Source organism: Phoca vitulina, unplaced genomic scaffold, assembly GCF_004348235.1.
Source record: "Phoca vitulina isolate PV1807 unplaced genomic scaffold, GSC_HSeal_1.0 scaffold25, whole genome shotgun sequence".
NCBI classification, from domain to species: domain Eukaryota; kingdom Metazoa; phylum Chordata; class Mammalia; order Carnivora; family Phocidae; genus Phoca; species Phoca vitulina.
The window spans coordinates 38,063,524-38,079,470 of record NW_022589728.1 but is presented as its reverse complement, the minus strand read 5'-3'; the positions used below and the strand labels follow the sequence as shown (position 1 = coordinate 38,079,470).

General features: G+C 37.3%; 1 protein-coding gene across 1 annotated transcript in view; it reads left to right on the top strand.

Moving 5' to 3' along the window:
* The window catches only part of PIP4P2 (phosphatidylinositol-4,5-bisphosphate 4-phosphatase 2), a 56,121-nt gene that overhangs the window by 38,544 nt on the left and 1,630 nt on the right, over positions 1-15,947 (top strand). Inside the window, exons 5-6 of the mRNA XM_032421678.1 lie at positions 667-719; positions 15,038-15,128. Coding sequence (XP_032277569.1) covers positions 667-719; positions 15,038-15,128 — 144 coding nt within the window. The remainder of the gene's footprint in view (positions 1-666; positions 720-15,037; positions 15,129-15,947) is intronic.

The following is a 15,947-nucleotide window of genomic DNA, read 5'->3' as shown; positions in this document are numbered from 1 at the left end:
GTGGGACTCGATCCTGGGACTCCAGGATCATGACCTGAGCCGAAGGCAGTCGCTTAACCAACTGAGCCACCCAGGCGCCCTCAAGATTTTTTTAAAAAAGATTTTATTTATTTGTGACAGAGAGAGCGAGAGCACGCACGAGAGCATAAGCAGGGGTGGAGGATAGGGGCAGAGGAAGTGGGAGAAGCAGACACACTGCTGAGCAGGGAGCCCAACTCAGGGCTCCATCCCAGGTCCCTGGGATCATAACCTGAGCCGAAGGCAGATGCTTAACTGACTGAACTACCCAGGCACCCTTAGTCCTCAAGATTTAAAGGCAAAACATCTTTGAAGGTCCATGAAATATGTTTTTATTCCTTGGGAATGAACTGAGACCTAAAACTGAAAGAAATGACCCTAATAACAGCATTACGTTCAGATTTCATTATAAAGCCAACCTAGATTGCGTCAGAACCTTGGACAAGTCATGGGAACTGTTGCAGAGGAGAATCCCAAACTTTATTTTAAGGGAGGGGAAGAAGTGTTGAGGGGGGAAAGCTCCTATAACCGTGAGAAGGGGGTTGCTTCTGCTGTGATCCCTGGTAACATTTGAACTAAAAGAAACATCTTATCAGATTGGATAGTTTTCATTTGTTTTTCTTTTTAATCTTTTCTTTTTATTTACAGTGGATGGAACTGAGGTTCAACACTCTGGCAAAATGCCCACACTGCAAAAAAATGTAAGTTTCTCTACCATTGGAAATGCTACTGGAGGTGCTTGAGAACAATTTAGAGAGCAGAATTCTCACTTTGGGAGATTTTGATTTGAAGACATACTGTGGGATGAATACATGTTTAATGTGTTTATGCTTTCTAAAACTAAAAAAAAAGGTATCTTTAAACTGATTACTATATTCCATTTTGAAATGAAAATGATTGAGCTTGATTATCACTCTCCAAAGGGAAATCCATTTCTAAGAAGAAATTACTATTACCAGTAGCCTGGTGAGGATTTACAAATGTCCTAAGAGGCTATAATCTACTGCAAATAATCTAAAATTTGTATTTAAAAAATGGGCTGTAATCTAGGAGAAAAACCACGTTTGGAGGTTTATAATTAGATAGTTGTTAGCTTTTTTCATGTCCCGTCTAGTGAGATTATTCTCTGATAGCAAAGTTTATATAATTATTTACCTATATTAACTATTCAGTATACTTTTCTCTTTTCTTAAATAGTGTACCTAAGGAAATTAACAAAAGGCAATATAAAAATGAGAAAAAAATAGAAGATATTTTGATTAAAGATATTTTATGGCAGCTCCCCAGATCACCCCAGGATTCTGTGATTTTCTAAGAGGATTAATAGGAATTAGTATATATTTGTACTCATAGCTATGATTTATTATACAAAGCAAAATCAACAAAAGAAAAAGGCGCATGGGACAAAGTCTGGAGGACATCAGGTGCAAGTTTCCAAGAGTCCTCTCCTATAGAGTCACACAGGAAGGGCTTAATTCCTCCAGCAGGGAATTGTTACAACCCAGGTGAATATTATCTACTGGAGAAGCTCATTAGAGATTGTGTCCAAGGTTATTATTGGAGCTGGTCACATAGGCACCTATTGCATAGCACATACCGAATTTCTAAACTCTCAGAAGGAAAGCAGGTATTCAGCATAAATCATATTGTTTGCACAAACAGCTTGGGCACAGTGAGCCACTCTTATCAGGTAGGGAATTGTGGGAACATTTTAGAAATTTAGGTTCACAGATGCCAGCCAAGGGTCAATCCTGAAAGCAGACCTTTCTACGTATAGCTATCTCAGGCCTGCTATATATTAACTCTTCCTGCACAGTATTTATTTTGATAAAATTTTAACTTAGAGATTATTGTTCTCCACTTATATGTGTGAATTGTAACTTAAGCTAAGGAAATTAAACTGCAGTGTTTTGACAGTTCAACTTTTGAAACTGAAAATATGAGTTCATAGTTTAATTGGTGTGATCCCTAGTACGATAAACACCTTATCTATTTTGAGGAAATCCTAAGAACGATTTCTAGGAGAAAAGAATTGAAAAGTACCTGAATAGAGTGTATATGTAACAAAATCTCTCCATTTATCTCTGCTAGATCTAATTCCAACTGAATCTAGCCCTGTAAGAATAACTTCTTCACAGGATATTTCTGGCTTCAGAGGAACAGACATTTCCTTTTTTAAAAATTTATTTGTGAAATTAATCAACTGATTTCTTTGTTGAATTCAGTAGAAGTCTATATGGAGAAGCAAAGTGGATAACCCCAAATAATACACAGAAAAATATATACTTGAGAGACACTCCCCCACACAAGTATGTGAATATGTGTGAATGATAAATACTTCTGTGTGTTATCTATATTTTCACAAAAATGAAAAAAATGAAATGGCAAATATCTTCACTGAGAACATTAAATTGGATTAAAAATTCTATGGAAGGGGCGCCTGTGTGGCTCAGTCCATTAAGCATCCCTTAGTTTCAGCTCAGGTCATGATCTCATGGGTTATGAGATTGAATCCCGTGTGGGGCTCCGCGCTCAGCATGAGTCAGCTTGGGATTCTCTGCCTCTCCCTCTGCCCCATCCTCTGTGTGCATGCACATGCTAGCCTAGCGTGCGCACTCTCCCTCTCTAGAAAAAATAAAATCATAAAAAAAATTAGGGGCTCCTGGGTGGCTCAGTGGTTAAGCGTCTGCCTTCAGCTCAGGTCATGATCCCAGGGTCCTGGGATCGAGTCCCACATCGGGCTCCCTGCTCAGCGGTAAGCCTGCTTCTCCCTCTCCCACTCCCCCTGCTTGTGTTCCCTCTCTCGCTGTGTCTCTCTCTGTCAAATAAATAAATAAAATCTTTTAAAAAAATAAAAAAAAAAATAAAAAAAATTAAAATAAGTAAATAAGAATTCTATGGAAAATAAAAAGCAGAAACTTCCTGTGATTAGTAGATTGTTTGCTAAGCACAGTGATGGTTACTTTATATACAGAGATATATTAGCTGTAATCCTTCCAGGAATCCTGGATTGCAGGAATTATGATCCTCATTTTACACATGAGGAACTGTTAGAGAGGTTAAGGATTTTGCTTACGTGATTTTGCTTGGGTCATTGTTTTAGAACAGTGGCGATATTTTACTAATAATAAAGAAGCGTTGAATGTCTCGATAGTCTATAATTGGTTAAAATATCACAAGACAGTGTATTAATGTTAAGAAGAATTTATATCAATTACTTAAGGAACAACTTGCATAGAAATGCACATGGAATAAGTCTGCTTAAAATCATTCTTAAAGGAACATTTATGGAATTGGAATCACATGCTAAACATGGGAGGACTCAGGGCATCTGTTACTTATTTGAGTAAAGATACTGTTATCACATGAACACTCATGGCTTGTATCTACATTTGTTTTCCTTTTGAATGTTCTTCTTCATAACAAAATGATGAGTCATCTGTTGAGATAAGATTCTAAGGAATCTTCTTTTTTTTTTAAATTTTCTTAATAGATTTATTTATTTATTTGAGAGAGTGAGAGTGAGCGAGCACAGGGGGAGGGGCAGTGGGAGGGGAAGAGAGAATCCTAAGCAGACTTCGCACTGTGCACGGAGCCTGAAGTGGAGCTTGATCCCATGACCCTGAGATCATGAGCTGAAACCAAGAGTCAGATGCTTAACCCTGTGCCACCCCAGGAATTTTATTTCTTTAAACACAAGTATAAAATAACCTAAAACTATGTTTAAGTTACAGGGGTTACTAAGTCATTACTTTGAAACCATCACAAAACGTGTGCAGGAAAGCTTCCTCCAGTGGCTCCAGAGACCAAAGAGCATTTTTTCATACCACTCTTTCTCCCTGGGGCGATTGTAGCTGAAGGTGAGGCTGTTCTTTCAGTTAGTTGGGCAGCTTGTGGCCACTGCAGGACAGGAGTGGTAGTCCTAGCATTCGGAGGGGTACTTGGACTATATTATTATAATAGACCTAAGACTGATAAAGATGGCGGTTTAATCCATGATAATTATTATTGTATCACTGACATACTCCTTTATGGATCATCTCCTGACATTTTAAACAATAGTGGACTCTTACTTTTATTTTGCTGTTTAGTGCTTTCTTTTACAATTATCCATGAATTGAGTAAATAGTCCTATGCTAGGTACTGGGTGCTTGAAATAAAAGATGTAACCTTGCCTTCAGGGAACTTATTCTTGTGGCTATAGGGAAGAGAACAGTCAACTGTAATAAAGTTTTAAGTCCTTTGAAAGAGGTACACCTTGCATTTTCTGCTTTCAAGCGCCCCTAACCCAGATCAGGGAGGGGAAGGGAACTTGAGAGAAGGCTTCCGGTTGGAGGGTGGTGTATGAAGTAAGTTATTAAAGATGGGTAGGAATGATGTGAAAAAGAGTGCAGGATGGTTCTTTGAGGAGCTACCTGTGCAGAGGTACAGTGGAGTCAAAATGTAGACGTGGTATTAAGGAAACAGAATAGATAGGATTGAATGTGAAGGTATGAGAGAGATTGGGGATAGAGGATGACTTTATATCTGAGAGGCTATAGAACTATTCACTAAGATAGCATTTAGAAGAACTATGCTGGCAGACAGATGCTAAATTCAATTTGAACATATTAGATATAAAGAGACTCCAGGTTTGCTAGATTGGCTAAGTCTTCATCCCTTGAAATTCATATCCATCCACTTTTCAAACCATCAATCTTGGATCAGTATGGCCACTGCTTCTCCCTTCCTTTACCGATAACTGACATCTGAAAAAAAATTCTATATTGGTTATCTCTTTACAAATGTATAGCTTTACACTTCAGTGAAACCCTTGCTTGATACTAAATTTGGAGTGTCCCTGATTAACTCCCTCTCCCGTTTTCCCAAGCAATTATCTCCAGGAATGGCATCTCCCCGTTCCTCTTAAACTCCCACCCCTACTACACTACTCACTCAGCCTCAGCAGATGAGTTGCCTTCCGTCTCCCGATATGATTGAGGCTATCTGTGAACTCCTTCGTCTTGAATTGCCTGCCTATACACTACCTGTATCTATGCGTACCTCATTTTCTCTTCTTAGAGGGAGGCAGGGCTCTCCCTTTCAGTGCTTATCCCTTCATTTGATCATGGCACGAATTCTGTCTGGAGTGAAATGCAATTAGCCATCATCCCCACTAGGTCATTGAATTTGCCTTAACAAAATTCATATCCCAATTGCAAATTCTAATAGATCTGATCAGTCCTTATCCTGCTTGTTTTCTCTGTAGGAAGTATTTGGTTCTGTTGATCATCCTGTTTTTTTCCTTAAAATTTGTTCTTTTCTTGGTTTCCAGGTACCACTTTCTCCTGCTTTCTTCCCACTCTGAGAACATTCCTTTGCTATTTCCTTTGTTGACTTCCCTTTCTCTTTCAAGTAGTTAAATATTGCTATTCTCCAGGGTTGCAACTTGACCACACTAGATCTTGGTTTTCTCATAGTTTCCTCTGTCATACATGCCATTAAATCTCAACCAAAATGCTACTAAATCACCCCAAGTCTGTCTTTGGAGCTTCAGATATATTCAATCTGTATTCACTATTTTCCCTACAGTTATTTCAACCTGGAGGCATTTGAAACCCAGATATTCAACTTCCTTCCACTCTGCAAACTAAGCTTCCTTGTGTGTTGATGAATATATTATACTAATGACTGTTATCCCATCTACCCAGTCGACCAAGCCAGAAATCTGAATGTATTTTTATTCCCCATATCCAAATGGAAACAAGTCCTATCAATTCTGTCTCTTGACATTTCCATTCTGTTCTCTTATTCTCACTATTCCTCCTTTAGTTCATACATTTAGGATCCCTCTCCAGGACTGTTGTAATAGCTTTCTAATTTATCTCTTGCACAATGAGGTGCTATTTTCATTGTTATCCTAGGTTTGTGTCTATATATGGTGGCATGTAAAGTATCCTGAGGAAGGACATATTCTACTTATTGAAATAAATACGCCATATGGAGTATTACAGGCCCATTGCCTAAAATCCAAAATCAAACTCCAAACTTCTTAGCGAGGTTTATACAACCCTCCAGGCTTAGGTATTTGCCTAATCTCTCTAGTGATATCTTTATTATGTTTTCTTCCACCTTGACACACAACTCACTATGTGCCATTCTCAACAAATTCTACTTACATAAATATACAATACAGTTTCTTGCTTCTGTCCCTAAATCTCATCCTACTGGCCCTGGGATGACTTGGCTGGTCCCTTTCTCATTCCTGTGTACCTGGAAAACCCCTCCTTAACTTCCCAAATTAGTTCATACAGCCCTTGCTTCTATTACTCTACTACTCACCTACAGAAAACTTCTCATTATTCTGCTGCTTGTTTCTTGAACAAAATTCTTACATTTTCCATACCTGAACAATGTCACTGTCATCTGCTAAGATGACTGACTTACTTTCTCATCTATTCACATCTTATCCTGCCCTTAAGCTGCATCTAGTAAAACCTTCCCTAGCTACCTCATCTGAAAGTTGTGTTATAAATAACATTGCTTGGCACCATCTTCATTTTTCAGATGTCCTTTATAAGGCCTGTAGTCCATAGGGGAGTATTGTAAAGGGAAAAGTTAATAATTTGAAGAGTGAATAGTTAGATGTTTGGGAAGTCTTGCATGATCTTTTTTCCTCTTGGGAGATTTACTGTCCATATTTTGTATATTAGAGGCTTTTGACTTTTACATCCAGTAATATGAAAGACTAGTTAACTATAACAAACATCCTTTTAAATGCGTAGTTCAGTTCATATGAAAGTTAAGATACCCAAGGGCCAGAAATGAAGAGGAAAGGACAATCATTGCTGCCATTTCAAATATCCTGAGAGTATTTGCTGATCCTGGCGATCCAGGCCCTTGGGTTTCAATGTTCAGATGAATGAGAGGAAGGCCTTGGCCTTGCAGAAGGTGGAGAATAGGACTATCATCCCCTTACCCCCAGAAAAAGTCCTTAAGGCTGTTCTTCATGAAAAGAGTGGGTGGGAAAAAAATCCACCAGAAAAGGAATATTATAAAGTAGAGATTTTATAAGAACAGTGAGTTTGAGCCTTATATTTTACCTCATTTATGTGGTCTAGGAAAAGCCAGTCTCTGAAATAAATTTAAAGTGGTTTAGGGTTTGTATCATTCTAGGGAGCCTGGTAAAGGAAATGAAAATTCTCTGTGGATGAAGCCACCCCTAAACCATTCTTATGGATTTCTTATATTAAGAACTGTCAAAATAAATTCTCAACAAAAACTACCAATCACTTGAGGAAACAAGGTACTATAAACAGAATCAGCATCAGAAACAAACAGTGTAATTAGATTCCCAAGGACTTCAGATATAATTATTAGATACAGAATATGTTATAGCCATGTATAAAATGTTTTAAAAAATAGAAATGAGAAAACAGATAAAACTTTGAGAGATTCTTGACTCTGGGAAACAAACTGAGGGTTGTGGAAGGGGAGGTCAGTGGGGGGATGGGGCAAACGGGTGAGGGACATTAAAGAGGGGTCGTGATGTGATGAGCGCTGGGTGTTATACGCAACTGATGAATTACTGAACACTACATCTGAAACTAATGATGTACTATATGTTGGCTAATTGAATTTAAATTAAAAAAAATGACCAAGCACACACAAGAAACTGTACACAAATTTTCATAGCAACGTTATTTTTAATAGACCCAAACTGGAAACAACCCAGATGTCCTTCCATGGTGAATGGTTAAACAAACTATGGTACTTCCATACCTTGAAATACTCAGCAATGAAAGGAATGAGATATTGACAACTGCAACAGTTTGGATGAATGTATGCTGAGTGAAAAAAAACAGTCCCATGAGGTTGCCTATAGTAGGATTCCATTTATGTAACATTTTGAAATGGTGAAATTTTAGAAATGGAGAACAGATTAGTGACAAGGTGGTGGGTGCAGAGGGTAGGCAGGTGGGAGGGACGTAGGTGTGATTACAAGGATCCTTGTAGTGTTGGAACTGTTCTGTATCTTGACTGTGGCGATGGATACTTAAACCTACATATATGATAAGATTGTGTAGAGTTAAATACACACATACACAAATGAGTATAAGTAAAGCAGGAAATCTGACTATCAGTGGATTGTATCAGTGCCAATATCCTGGTTATAATACTATAACTGGTAGTTTGCCAGATGTTGTTACCATTGGAGAAATTGCATAAAAAAATTTTGAGATCTATTATTTCTTAAACTGCTTATGAATCTACAATTGTCTCAAAATAAAACATTTACTTAACAAAAACAATAACCAGGTAGATTTTAAAAGAAACAATAAAACTTACAAAAATTACAATACAATGGACAGGTAAAGCAGCAGATGAAGCTGAAAACTGAAGTTGTGGATTAGAAGAGAGAGGTAAGTAAATTACCCAGAATCCATCAGGGACACACAGGTGAGAGTAATGTTAAGACAAATATATATGAGGGCATCTGAAATATATCTGATCTAGAAGGCAAAAACAAAGAATGAGATGGGGCATTTTGAAGAGCTAATCCCTAAAGATTTTCAGATCTATGAAAGACACGAACCCTTAGATTTGAAAAGAACAGTGAAATCCATCCAAAATAAGCAAATGCATTATAGTGAAATTGCAGAAAACTTAAGATAAAGAGAGGATACTAAAAGCCGAGAGAGAAAAGACAGATTTTTTTCTAAAGATTTTTCTTTTTTTAAGTAATTTGCAGACTCAATGTGGGGCTCAAATTCAAGACCCAGAGATCAAGAGTCACATGCTCCACCTACTGAGCCAGCCAGGCTCCCCAAGACAGATTTTTACTGTAAAAAAAGATAACAGTTCTTTTTTTTTTTTTAAGATTTTATTTATTTATTTGACAGAGAGAGAGGTAGCGAGAGCAGGAACACAAGCAGGGGGAGTGGGAGAGGGAGAAGCAGGCCTCCCGCCGAGCAGGGAGCCCGATGTGGGACTCGATCCCAGGACCCTGGGATCATGACCTGAGCCGAAGGCAGACGCTTAACGACTGAGCCACCCAGGCGCCCAAAAAAGATAACAGTTCTGTCAACAAACATCTCAACAGCAACAATGGAATGCAAAAAGTAAATTTTAAAAGTACTTAAAAGTATTAAGAGAAATTAACTGTCAAACTGGTATTATAGACCAATCTAAGCCATAGTAGAATAATGAAGGCAAAATAAAGGTATTTTCAAATGCAGATCAAAGAACACAAACAACAACAAATCCAGAACATATACCATCTTGATACCCTCACCAAAGAAACTACTAAAAGATAAACTTAGGGAAAATAGAAAAATATCCCAGAAGAAATTTCTACAAGGCAAGAATAAAAGGTAAACTTATAACTTGTAAACAGTCATCAGGAACATTGTATAAAATAGCAAAAACAACAGTAATGATAATATTAATGCTAATGAATTGGAGAAATAAAAATACAACAATTGAAATATTGGAGAACAAGAACATATAGGATGGGGCAGAATATTTGAAATTAAAGCTTTCTAAGATTCCTGTTTTTGTTAGGAGGGAAGATTTACTAAATGATTCTAATTTTTAAATGTTATGTATGTTAAATTTTACACATGACTGGTAAAATAGTAAAAATAAATTGTAAACTTTCTAAATAGTAGGTAGAAAATGAAATAAAAGAATCATAGTTAATCCACAAGAAGTCTAGAAAAAAGGGTGGAAAATCATAGAAAATACAGAAACCATAGAAAGCCAAAATAAGAGAGCAGAAATAATCCATATATATATATATCAGCTGTCACAATATATATAATTAGACAGAATCTGTCAGCAAGGCTTGCCAGAAATTATCAGACTAGACTGAAGTCTGTCTTTGTGCAGTTTAAAGAAGAAACTCATGAAATACGAGAGCATAGGATGCAAGTAAAAAAGGGAAAAAGGATCAAATCACAAAACCTTCACCAAAGGAAAGATATACCATGCAAACTCTAACCAACATAAAAATAATAATATTAGTATTAGTTAAAAGAGCAGATTGCTCTCTTCTTCCTTGTACCAGAAGAACTTTCAGAGTCTGACTGGCCACCCAGCTAACCACATTTTCTAGCCTCTCTTGAGGAAGGTTGTAGTCATGTGTTTAAGTTAAGGCAAAACTTTTCTTTTCTTTTTTTTTTTTTTTAAAGATTTTATTTATTTATTTGACAGAGACACAGCGAGAGAGGGGAACACAAGCAGGGGGAGCAGGAGAGGGAGAAGCAGGCTTCCCGCTGAGCAGGGAGCCCGATGTGGGGCTCGATCCCAGGACCCTGGGATCATGACCTGAGCCGAAGGCAGACGCTTAACGACTGAGCCACCCAGGCGCCCCAAGGCAAAACTTTTCTTAATTCTCTCTCCCCTCTTCCATTTGGGCTGGAAAAGGCCTCTGCCGCAGGAGACTTGTCACCCGTGCTATCTGACAATAGCAGTTAATCACAGAACAGAGCGGTCTACCAACCCTAAACTGTACATTTACCTTTGAATTCTTATATGCAAGAGAAATGAACTTTTTAAAAAATTTTACTTATTTATTTGACAGAGAGAGAGAGCACAAGCATGGGGAACAGCAGACAGGCAGGGGGAGAAGCAGGCTTCCCGCGAAGCAGGAGCCCAATGCGGGGCTCGATCTCAGAACCCTGGGATCATGACCTGAGCTGAAGGCAGACTCTTAATCGACAGAGCCACCCAGGCATCCTATGAAATAAACTTTTTAAGCTACTGTATTCTGGATGTCTCTATTATAGCATTTAGCAGGTACCTTAAGTATCTCATATGCTTTAGGGTAAAAAGAATTATTATTATGGTCACTTCATCAAAAACAAATTCTGGGGGTGCCTCGCTGGCTCAGTTGGTAGAGCACGTGACCTCAGGGTCATGAGTTCAAGGCCTACACTGGGCATGGAGCTTACTTTAAAATAAATAAATAAATAAATTAATTAATTAATTAAAAGAAAAAACAAAAAACCCCACATAAATTCTGGATTTGTGTGCACCACATAATATGACTTCAAAATAAGTAAAATAAAAATTGATAATTATAAGGACTGTGCTCTTGTAGATCAAGACATAAATATGAAAAGGTAAATTCTAATACTTTTAGAAGATTTTAAAAATATTTTTAAGAGAGGTAGGAAAGAATTTCCTACACAAGGCAGAAGAAAGCACAAACTTGAAAATATTGATAATTTTTACTCTATTGGAATTACCTTACATTACATTGATTTCATGAATAAAAACTCATTATCAGAAGATGTTATTTAAAATGAATTTTGAAAACCACAGGCTAGAATCCTCAGCAACAGTAGCATCTTTGTGCCAAATCAGAGCTGAAACTACCATCACGATTTCACCCCACCAACTTTGCAAGATCCCTAGTGGGTGTAGTTTAAAAATTTTTAATAACCAAGAATTTGCTCAGTTATTGGCACACTCTGTGAACCATGGTTTTGAGACAATCTATGAACTCACTAAAATGTGTATCGTATGCATGAGCTTTGTAAAGGGTCAGGAGCCGAATACCTCTATCACGATGTTACTAGCACCCTCTGCTGGACTGACATCCACCTGCATGCCCCCAGCCAGTGGCTGGATAAAGTTCTTACTCGGATGGGTTCACCTCACAATCCTATTTCTTAAACCGCCTCAGGCTTCTGCCTCTTGAAAACTATTGAGCCTTGCATGTACTTGAAGGATGGATGAGTCAGACATGATTGAGAACTGACAAAAGAGCCTTGATAATACTTCACCTTTGTGACCAACTCTTAGATTCAAAAATTAAAAAAACAACAACAACAAAAAACCCTTGGTAACATTGTCAGTATTAAGAACCTGTTTACGTTGTTACATTCTATTGTAAAAACAGCTAAACTGCATACTTTCAGCAGGACTTTTGGTGTATAGTTAAAGAAGGGATGGCCAAGCCAGGCACAAATTATCTATTCGAAAAATGGTCTTAAGAGATTCTTTCGTGTTTGGCATTTTAAGGTCATCATTTGGCAGAAGTTTAGCATTAATAGTCTTTCTAAAATGTGCTTTTATCAGGTTTAGAACCTATGTTGAATCTTCTTTTCATGGGTTTTCATAATTTTTTTTTTTTAAGATTTTATTTATTTATTTGAGAGAGAGAGAATGAGAGAGAGAGCACATGAGAGGGAGGAGGGTCAGAGGGAGAAGCAGACTCCCCCTGAGCAGGGAGCCCGATGGGGGACTCGATCCCGAGACTCCAGGATCATGACCTGAGCCCAAGGCAGTCGCTTAACCAACTGAGCCACCCAGGCGCCCCGGGTTTTCATAATATTTTAAAACTATTTGTTTAGTAATGGTTTTTGTTTGCTTTTTAAGTAAAGGTTAATCTTGATAAAAAAACAAACCCACAGACTAAAAGAAGATATAAACAGAATAGATAGCTTCCTGGAATAGTATGCAGATTGTGTAAATATCATCTGTGAGTCAGTGAGCTAAAGACAGCCCCAAACAAAGGAATAATAATATGAACAAGCAATTAATAGAGAAAAGAAAACCAGTAGTCAACTAGCATTGGAAAAGATGCTCAATCTTGCTAGAAATTCATGTTAAAACCACAGCGAGGGATGCCTGGGTGGCTCAGTCCGTTAAGCGTCTGCCTTCGGCTCAGGTCATGATCCTAGAGTCCTGGGATCAAGTCTCTGACTGCTGCTCCCCCTGCTTCTGCTCTCTCTCTCTGACAAATTAATAAATAAAATCTTTAAAAAAAAAACAAAACCGCCGTGAAATACCATTCACACGCATGAAATTGTCAAGCATGAAAACAATACCAAGTGTTGAAGTGTTGATGTGGGTGGAACACTGGAAGCTCTCATATAAAGATGGTGAGGATATAAATTTAGCATTTATTAAAGTTGAAGATATGTCTACAGTACAACCCAGCTATTCTGTTCCTAGGAATATATTTGAGAAATTCCTGCATATGTACATAGGGAACATAAAGGAGTGTTCAAAGCAGCTTTGTTATAATAGCCAAAAATTAAGGAAAAAAAACCCTTGACTGTCCATTAACAGGGAGAATGAGTAAACTGGTACTTTCATATAACAGAAGATAGTTGTGAAAATGAATGAATTAGATCTCCACATAGGAGTATGGAAGAGTCTCATGTAGAGTATTAAGCAAACAAAAAAGGGCAGATCACAGAGGCATAGTTTAGCACATACACATAAGAGGTTGAGCACATGCAAAACAGTACTACATATTGCATGCAGATACTACGAGATTTCTTAATCTAGGGAGTAGGTGCTTGTTGCTCATTACTTTATCCCTGTGATAATATGGCAGTTGAGTTGTAGAGTAACAGTAGGTTATTCCTTTTCTGGGAAGACTTCCCAGTGTAAGCTGGATGGTGAAAAATGAACCTGGGTTTTCTAAGGAGAATTCATGCATTGAAATTAATGTACTAAAGTGGATTCTTTGGCTCACAGAAAAGCTGCTCCAATATTCACTTAGGACCTTTTGACTTATTTAATACGCAATTCTAATAAACTGAGTTGGCTTGTAATCCATGGCAGATTAGATTGCCGAGGCATATACACAGGTAAATGAGAAACGACAGCCAGCTGTGCGGTATAAAGGCAGGGAAAACCACCAAATGCCTGCATAAGAATTAAAACTAAAAGTAGTTTAAGACTAACTCTAAAGGCAATGAATCTTACGTGTCCTGGTAACTCCAGATAGCAAGCTGTACACTACATTGATGATGACCCCAGGTTACCCAGATGTTTATGTCTCAGTTCAAGAATTCAGGAATATTTATATGTATTTGAAACATTATTCATCAATTTTTTAAAAAAGATTTGGAGTGTAAAGGAAACCATTTTTCTGTTATGCAAAATTAACCTCTTTGGAATAGCACATCTCTAAAGTATGCCTAGTAAGTAATGCATTTCTATATTCCACTTATTCAGCATACATTCCTGGAGCAATTACTGTGTGCTAGCCGTGATGTTGACACTGGCCATACAAAAGCAAATCAGATCCTTCATTATCTCATTCGCTAATACAGTGCCTCCTATATGATGTGTTTATGTATTTAGGCTTAGGAAAAGAAGAAAGTGCTAATCTGGCTGTGTGATCTCTGCTGTACTCATACCATTTTGAAAATTACAAAAATTAAAAGTAAATAACTAAAAACTATAGGATTTAAAACTTCAGTTGAGAAGTGTGGTAACAATATATGCTTTTATGAATTTCACATAGGCTTCTTGCAATATGTATTAAAAGATTTTGAAATCTCTTTAATTATGTAATCCTAATTCTAAAAATTTATCTTGAGAAAACAAAGAAAACTAAGAATGCTTTTAAATGATGTTTACCTGGCATTATTTGTAGTAATGAAAACCCTAAGCATCCAGTTAGTAGGGAATTGGTTAAATTATATTATATTCATCCATCAGAATTCCAATTAGAGAATATTTAATGACCTAGAAAAATGCTTATACTATGTTGGCGAATTACCAAAAAAACCCCCAAAACAAAACAAAAAACTGGCTGAAGGCAGAGATGCCAAAACACTAAGCGACTATTTATGGTAGTGGGATTATAGGTAATTTTCTTTTTCCTTTTTATTCTTTACTCTATTTTCCAAATTTTCTACAGTAAACATATACTAACTGTTATAACTGCAAAAAATCAAGCGCTATTTATAAGATAGCACATATTTTCCATACTAGAATATATTTTTTGAAATGTATTTGTATCTTGGAAGATCATTATTGACCACAGTGGTTCTTTTGTGGATACTGTCAATAACCAAGGCTTGAACTTTGGTTAAAGCCACTATAATATAATTTACCATTTATGATTATATTAACTCATTAAAAATGGCATTTTTAGGCATGTTCTTGTCTCTCAAATTAAAGAAATAAATGGGAGCACATGTCACTAGAGCCCATAGAGAAGTACTCACAGAGATGAGAAGGAGAAACTGCAGGTAAATAATGCTCTCTTTTGCTCATGACTTTGCAGTTCCTCAGTGGGTAGTGCACTTCCACGAAGACGCTGCTGTGCATATATCACCATTGGAATGATATGTATTTTCATTGGAGTTGGATTAACTGTGAGTATTACTCTACTCACTGTTAGAATTCTTTCTTCTCAACTTTTATCAGTAGTAAATGATGAGGCCTGGGACAACCTTCAGGGACCCCCAAAGAGCCTGCCTCCCTGGCATCCCAGTCCCAGAAGCTTCTGAAGGACTGTGGGCAATCTGAAGCCCAATCCACGGACCTGTTTTTAATGGAGCTTGACCATCCTGTGAAATGGTGTTTTGGGACTCCTGTAAAGGTCCTTGACATTGGGGGCTTTACCACCCATTTAACAAAAGCTCATTGTTTTTACTTAGTGCCATACCAAAGCAAAAGCAATAGTCAGTCAGCTCTGGAGGTCTGAAAAACCGTTCTCTTTATTCAAGTTAAGCACAGATTTATTACCATTATGGGGATGGCTTATTTTTAGAGGAGACTGAAGCTAAGTAGTTGGCACTGGGGAGTATTCTCTCCCAGGAGAAGGAGGAGTTACTGATCTTTTTTGCTACCATTGACTTCCCATTCTCCTTTGTCCCACCTGGTCCCATATTATTAGAAACACCCATCTTGTATCATACAACACTAAGGAGTTTAGATTACAGATTTAATTACTTATAGAAATAACATGTTCAAATGGGCTTTTTTGTTTATTTCATAAAATTTATAGTTAATATAACTAGCGGTATTGTCCTACTAAATTTTACTCTGCTAGTGATAGTCAACAAATTCATCAACTCATATTTCATAGGAATATTGTGGCCTCAGGGATATATTTTATAAAAATCACATGTAAGCCAACACAAGCTCTTTAAGCAAATATTTGCTTGAAGTTTTTAATCTTTTGTTATTAT